At 31.2% G+C, this 8272-nt stretch overlaps 2 protein-coding genes across 2 annotated transcripts; one reads left to right on the top strand and one right to left on the bottom strand.

Annotated features, from left to right (window-relative positions):
• Positions 1 to 1458: 1458 nt before the first annotated feature.
• On the bottom strand, positions 1459 to 2388 carry LOC112593464 (zinc finger BED domain-containing protein 5-like; the record flags this gene model as incomplete). The annotated part of the gene is made up of 1 exon (XM_025337856.1): positions 1459 to 2388. A coding segment is annotated over exon 1 (930 nt), but the record flags the coding sequence as incomplete, so codon positions are not given.
• Positions 2389 to 5670: 3282 nt separating this feature from the next.
• On the top strand, positions 5671 to 6584 carry LOC112593463 (SCAN domain-containing protein 3-like). Its single transcript, XM_025337855.1, has 2 exons — positions 5671 to 5833; positions 6235 to 6584. Exons 1-2 carry the CDS (start codon positions 5671 to 5673, stop codon positions 6582 to 6584), a joined length of 513 nt encoding a protein of 170 aa, XP_025193640.1.
• The last annotated feature ends 1688 nt before the right edge of the window (positions 6585 to 8272 follow it).

Below are 8272 nucleotides of genomic sequence, written 5' to 3'. Positions count from 1 at the left end.
TAATTATATGTAGTATAAATACATTTTAAAAAATGTAATAAAAATATTATTTAAAAGTAACTATATAATTAAAATTTAAAATTTTTTTTATTATTAGAAAATATTTTAATATATAAACAATGTGACAATGTAATACAAATTGCTCTTCAGTCGTTGTAATGCCTTTAATCGCATACCTTTGGGAGGATATCGTGATATGTGTATGTGATGATAAACTCGGTACGTCGTTTAGACCAGTGGTTCTCAACCTTTCTTGTACGACGGCACCTTAATTTAGATCCACAAAAATGGCGACACACTTAAAAAATTTTTTATGGATTTTTGAAAAAGTAAAAATTACAAATCTATGTAAATTAATACATTTAAGTTCATGTTAGCATTTTATTTGAAAAAAAAACAAATCTTTTAAATTTACATAATTAAAATATAAACAATTTAAATTAGGTATTAAAAAAATATTATTATAAAAACAGTGTTAGTTTATAATGGAAATTAGTGCGATACTTGTGATTGGCGAATTGAACATAGGTCTTCGATTCGTGGGCGAATTGTTGACAAACTTACGCGTAATTCACTTTCAATATCTTTAAGCGTTGACCTTTTTTTGGATTTTGTTACTTCTAATATCGAAAATGCTGATTCACACATATATGATGTTGAAAAAGGAAGCAAAATTTGCAACGCTATTTTGCTCACTTCTGGGTATTCATTTTGCAAAGAAATCCAAAATGAATCATTTTCAGACATATAAAATTTAGATTTTAACGTGGTATCTGATGATATTTCTAGTAGTTGTTCTTATTCCGTAGAAGATAAGTTTGCATTTTTAATATTTTCTTCTCCACATGGACCATATAATGAAACCACCCACTGTATTTCAGTTGTTAGAAGTGATGGAAAATAACCCTTTAAATTTCGAGAAAGTGTCAATAAATGTTCGTGCATTATATTTTTTAATTCCGTTTTTTGATTTATGCTTAAATGGATTTTTGATTCCTCAACTGAAGAAAAGCATGAAAAATCATCATTTTTTATGCATGATAACCATAAATTAATTTTTTTTTTGAAACTTTCCATTTTATCACTTGTAGAAATTATATTTTCTTTACAACCTTGCATACTCGAATTTAAAACATTTAGTTTTTGAAAAATATCAGCAAGGTAAGCTAATTTAGCACACCACATTTGATCATCAATTTTATTTGCATAATTATTTATGTTTTCAGCTTCAAAAAAAATTTGTAATTGATCTTGAAGTTCCAATACACGATTTAATATTTTACCCCTTGAAAGCCCACGTATTTCAGTATGATACAACAAATTAGTGTGTTCTGTACCGATATTTTTACATAATTCTTCAAATATTCTACATTTTACTGGTCGTTTTTTAATATAGTTAATCATTTCAATGACAGTTTTGAGAACATCACTTAATTCTCCCCCATCCGAACTTTTTACCATAAGAGCTTCACGGTGTAAAAAACAGTGAATTGTTATTAAATTAGGTTTTTTATTTTTCGCGAGAGTTAGAAATCCTTTAAATCGGCCAGTCATCGCCGCTGCACCATCTGTGCAAATTGAAATGCAGTTCAACCATACCATATTATTTTCTTCGAAATAATTATTAACAGCATTGAAAATATCGACTCCAGTTGTTGTAGTTTGCAATTCACGGCAAAATAAAAATTGTTCAATTATTTTTTTTCCATTGACAAATCGTATGAAAGAAATTAATTGAGATTTACCAGAAACATCGGTACTTTCATCAAGTTGTAATGCGAATTCTGTATCTTTTTGTAATATCTCATTTACATTTTTTACAATATCCTCCGACATTGTTATTATTCTTCGACGAACAGTATCATTTGACAGTGGTATGTTTGAAATTTGTTCAGCTGCTTCTTTACCAAACATTACATCAACAATTTCTTTACAAGCTGGTAAAATCAATTCTTCTCCGATGGTATGTGGCTTTTTTTTCTTTGCAATTAACTCAGAAATTTTAAAAGAACATAAAAGAGATTTATCAGATATTTTTAAACGTTTTTCCATGAACGTTGAATTTTTTTTTTGTGATGACAATAAACGCGTAAAATAGTCAGAACTTTTTTTACTAATATGACTATGATTTTGCTCTAAATGTCTTTTTAATTTTTTTGGTACCATAGACTCGTTTGATAAAGTTACGCCACATACAATACACTGAGGTATTTGATTATTATCATCACCAGTAAACGTAAATCCGAAATTTAAATAGTTGTCATTATACTTACGACGCTTTACTGTTTTGTCATTAATTGTTGATGAAGACGGTAACGACAAATTAGTGGAGCCATCAGTGCTCGTGTTAACCGTAGTTGAAACTTTTTTAATTATAAATTTGTCCATACTTAATGTACCTTTTTTAATATGGTATGTATAAGAAAATATGAAAATATAACGAAATTACACAGACACAATGCGCACAACACGGTGATCACGAATGAGAATAGTGAGAACGTGCTTATTTACGTACCTAAATATACACATAATGCCAATTTACTATTTATCTGCAGACTGCAGTTATGATTACGTCGAAATCATTACGAGGTAAGAATATCTTCATAATTGTTTTTTTTATCTCTGGGTTTTACTATTTCATCATAATGCTGAAATAATATCATATATTATGTCAAATGAAATTATATGTAATGTATTAATATATAAATAATATAATATTTTGGCGACACACACCATGGTAATACGCGACACACCGGTTGAGAACCACTGGTTTAGACGTATACGATTAAATAAGGTAGAGGAATAATGTATTTTCATCAATACGTTTAAAATCTCTCCTTTACGCCCACATCGTCCTACCTGGGAGGTTTAAACGCGTTTAACTGGATTTTCAATGGTGATCGCTTGAGAAATCGAGCGCTCGATTCGACTTAAACTTTTTTGCGTACTAAACAGCACAACGCCTTCGACGTCAGGAGGTATGACAATCCGCCGTAGGCGGATTGCCCTGTCAGGAATCGATATTCACTGGACGATGACTGATAACTAGACACTTGATCAACCTTTCGGAGTGTATATTTATTTATTTTCCATATTCAAAAACACCGGGCAAGCTACGCGGATTGCCCAGTCGAGTAACGACAAGCACCAGGTAATGACTGATAGCTAGACATTTAATAACCATTTCGGAATGTATTTATTTATTTTCCATGCACAAAAGCACAGGGCAAACTACGCGGATTGCCCAGTCGAGTAACGACAAGCACCGGGTAATGACTGATAGCTAGACATTTAATTACCATTTCGGAATGTATTTATTTATTTTCCATGCACAAAAGCACAGGGCAAGCTACGGGACAAGGTGTATTACACCTGTAAATTTAATGAAATAACCCACCACTAAACGTTCGAATTGGACTTTTATATACTTTTATTATATTATAAGATTATTATTTACGCGTTTAAAACGACACCGCCAAAGTGTAGAGCCACCAAATCAAAGGTACCAACATGTCAAACAGCGTTATCACTGGTTTTGTCTACTAGACTTTTCTAACTGCTGTATTCTTAAGTCCTGTCTCCGACCTAGGAAATTCACTTCAAACGATATTCAGCTACCTAGGGTACTCACATACAGCGAGTTTTACCGACCTAGGGTATTCACATACAGCGAGTTTTACCGACCTAGGGTATTCACTTACAGCGAGTTTCACCGGTGCTAGTAATAATATAAAATATTAATAAATATAAAATAATGAAATTTGCGCGGAAATTCAAATGAACCAATCAGAAGTCCCAATTGGTTTATAGGTGCCGAGACCGTACACAGAATGCTAATATGCCAACCGGTTCGCGTAATCACGAGTGTGACGAACTTTTCGGTGACCCCCTTCCACGATTATTACAATTTACAGCCTTTCGACACCGCGCTCACCCATCATATAGTCCAGCGTTTCCCAAACTGTGGTCTGCGCACGTATACCGGAGGGGGTCTGCGAACGTAAATAATTAAAAATACACAAAGTACCTATCTATAAAAATGAAAATACTGATGTTAATATTCGTATTACGTGGGAAATTCTGTTATAAAAAATACATTGTCGAGATAGTTATCGTTTAAAAGCTATTAAGATTAAAACTGTGTCTAATCTTAATTGCTTTTCAAGCAACAGAATCGCGTCGGTCAAAAAATCGATTGTTAGTTTGTTTGTTGCAGCCGACTTTATATAGTGTTGAATACTTTCAGTTTATTTTTATTACTAAATAATATTACGTACAAATTTTCGTTTTTTTAATTTAACTAATTTTTTTATAATGAAACGCTGGTTATAAAATAACACCACTATGAGCGAAGAAAATTAAGGAGCTTCATGTTTTAAAAATAGATCAACACATGGTAATAAACGTCGTAAGTTTTCAGAAGAATACATAACTTTTGGTTTCACAAGTATAAATGTAAACAACGATAAAAGACCACTCTTGCGTGCCAATATCAGATCTAAGACCAGGGTGTTATTTAAATGAAAATTACAACTTTTAAGATCAGTAATGTGTTTATTATGTATAAATAAAGTTCATGTAACTGATACAAAAAGTGGTTGAGTGTCGTGAAGGTGCTTAGGTCTCTGTGGCTCTAGTACATCTGCTATTGCTGATCTCTGGGCTCCCTATATATGAAGAAGCTTCTTGTTATTGTAGTCCATAGCCTTTCATTTCTTATTTATTCTTGGAATTGTTTTGATACTTGTTTTTGGTAATAACAATCTCCAAGATGTAATCTGTTCCTAATTGCCAACTCGTGTAAACGCAATAATGTATTTCACTCGACCTCGGCACACGCAATGTACTATTGCGATGTTTATTATGATGTTTTTGAAAGTAGAAAATGCACTCTAATCCTAATGCAACAAGATTCATAAAAGTATGTATCTAATATCTCGTGTTATGATCATTAATAATAAATCTAATTTTCCGAAACGTGAAAAAATCATGCCAATACTTATAACAATATTACATATTATATCATACACACTTATATTTAACAATATCTTAAAACGAAATCAGCTGAATTAGAACAAAGTAAAAAAATAATTAAAAAGACTACAATTGGAACTAATGATGAAAGATCTGTAACAGCATCTTATCAAATATCTTTACTTGTTGCAAAAAGTTGCAAACCACATTCAATCGCTGAAGAATTGATCTCACCAGCTACTAAAATAATGGTTTCTACTATGTTAGGAGATTAAGCATCGAATGAATTAAGTACGGTTTCTTTATCAAACAATACGGTTAAGAACAGAATTGTTGAAATGTCGGAAAATGTCAAAGAACAGCTAATTTTATTAGCTTTTATAAAGCTTTTTAAAGAATTTTATTCTTAGCAATTAGAATAATAAATTAGATGAAAGCACAGACATTTGCAATGACGCAAATTTACTTGCATATATCCGTTATGATAATCATAATATTACTGAGGATTTTTTATTTTGCGTATCTCGACCTTCCAATAATACATGTGAGGAAATATTTAATGTATTAAATAGTTTTATAATAAGTTAGGTTAGGTCTGATACTAGGTTAGGCCTGCATGCTCGTTTAAAAACAATAAATTCGTCTATTATTTGGCATCATTGCTGTATTCGTAGAGAAGCTTTAGCTTCAAAAAATATGCCACAAAAATTAAATGAAGTTTTACGTGATATTGTGCAAGTTGTTAATTTAATAAAAGCTAGATCTCTGAATTCTAGAATTTTTAATTTAATATGTGAAGATATGGGAAGCATACACAAGCAGTTGCTATTGCACACCGAAGTACACTGGTTATCGCGTGGTAAAGTTGTGTCACGTGTTTTTGAATTAAAAAATGAAATTAGAATTTTTTTTTTTTTTTTGAATAACCCTACGGGAACTACTAAATATGTTACTAATTTCAATAATTTTAAATGGCTTTGTACAGTGGCATATTTAGCTGATATTTTTAATTCTCTGAACTCGTTAAATATGCATTTACAAGAGAAAGAAGATAATATTTTCCGCGCGGAGGATTACATTGAACCCATGTAAAAAAAATTGAGTTATGGAGAAAACGTTCACTTCAAAACAATTATAAACACTTTCTAACTATTTATGCATTTTTACAATCATCAGATGTAGTTTTCTCTCAGGACGTAAAAAATATAATTATTGAACACCTTCAAATTTTGAAATGCTCATTTCGAAAATATTTTCCAGTTCCTGACAAAAATAAAAATTGGGTAATAGACCCTTTAAATGCAGATGTACTCGAAATTACTGGTTTAACAACAACACAAGAAAATCAATTAATCGATATATTCAGCAATTCTAGTTTAAGAAGGATTTTCAAGGAATCTTCTTTGTCTTCTTCTTTTTGGTTGAGTTTAAGACAAAATAATCTAGAAATATCGGAAGCAGCAATAAGACCATTGATACTTTTTTCAACAACTTATCTCTGTGAAAAAGGATTTTCTACTTATGAGTATACTAAAAATAAATATATAAATCGATTAAATATAGAATCAGATTTACGCATTCAACTTTCTAATATAGATCCTAAAATATAAGATTTAGTATCAAAAAAACAACACCATCTATCACATTGAATTAATTATTTATTATACGAATAATATCTCTATATGTAGGGGCTCATATATATATATTATAATATAATGTAATGTAACGTCAGGAGTTAAACAATAAAATAATATACAAAATAATTGACAATTAGTTATTAAATATATTAATTATTAATTTGTGACCGATACGTAAACAACATAATATAGAACATTAGAATCACAATACTTCACAACTAATTATATAAAACAATTTAGATCAGCGGTTCTCAAACTGTGGTACACGTACCACTAGTGGTACGCGAAAAGAATTTATATATGTATTTCAGTAATGGAAAATAAAATAAATTGAAGATGATTTTAATGAAGATTTGCAACGTCAGTGAAGTTTTTATCAGAGGTAAAAGTGTTGATATCGGGAATAATGTTTAATAAATATATATTTCAAAATTATTTACGCAAAAAGTAGCCATGTATATAAATTAGATTATTTATAATAGTATCTAGAATTATTGTATCAGACAAATATTTCTCTTCAGCCGTTTAGTTGTAGATTGTTGGTGTTAGTCAATACAGCTCGAGTTTGTCCTTTGAACTGTTGATACTATCATTGATAGTTTGTAAATTATTTATATCAAATTATAAAATAGTGAAAAAATGGAATGCAATAGAGCAAAGATGCAATTGTCTCGTCTGAAAATGTTAGTAAGTTCTTTGCTTAAAGTTGAGAGCGTAAGTCAGATGGTGAATAATCCCTAGAAGGAAAAGGAATCGTTTAAGGAAATCACTGGCTAGTACATTAATATTGGATTCACGGTCATAGACGGTTAAGGAGCATCGATCTCATTTAGTGTTATCTGTTTGAATTTTTCTAAGCAGGTATTGAAACCGTCCTTATTAAACGTCACTTTCTATTCAAAACACTTCGATGTTAGAAACAAACCAATGACTACTGGTTCGAAAATTGTCGAGATGAAAAGCATCAAAGAAAATTATATATTCTTTAGCGGTAGTACTGAAAGAAGCGTACATTTTCTTAGGAGCTAGAATAGCGAAGGTGGAAAACCGGTCACTTATCCGGAAGAACGATTAGCAGGCACAGCGGTATCAGGATTAAAACTTGTATGTTAGTGTTCCGTCGAGCTAAAAACTTGATATGATATCACTGTTCAAATGATAAGCGCCGCAGGATTGAGTACAGTATATTAAACGCTTAAAGAAAATTATCGATCAAGTGAAAGTGATGTTTCACATCAAAGTATACCAGATTCAAACTGACTTGTTATATTAGGCAGTATCAAACCGTAATTGAAGAGGTTTATTTGTGGCTACAACATGAACCTACCGCTGACGAAATATTTAAAAGACAATTACTTTGTTGAAATGGATTAAACTTCGAAGAATGTGTGCTTCTGTTCTGACGAAACATATGACAGGCAAACGATAAAGCAGACAAAGAAGCTGAACAGATTTATTGGCAACCAGGCGCTTTATGAAATGGTTGCAACCATTATTTAAACCAGAACTATAGTCATAACAGAAGTTACTCATAACTGGCCTGTCTGCTTTGCTGGCAAACCAACGAACAGCATCGACTAATTGCTTACATGAAGATGATACTGAGGAAGACGCTGAAGATATTGAACGATCTGTTCATCCGAGCAACGAACAAAGAGTGT

The sequence above is a fragment of the Melanaphis sacchari genome, unplaced genomic scaffold (assembly GCF_002803265.2).
Source record: "Melanaphis sacchari strain LSU unplaced genomic scaffold, SCAv2.0 Contig2067_pilon_pilon, whole genome shotgun sequence".
NCBI classification, from domain to species: domain Eukaryota; kingdom Metazoa; phylum Arthropoda; class Insecta; order Hemiptera; family Aphididae; genus Melanaphis; species Melanaphis sacchari.
The sequence above is the reverse complement of the archived record's forward strand: the minus strand, read 5'-3'. Positions and strand labels throughout refer to the sequence as shown.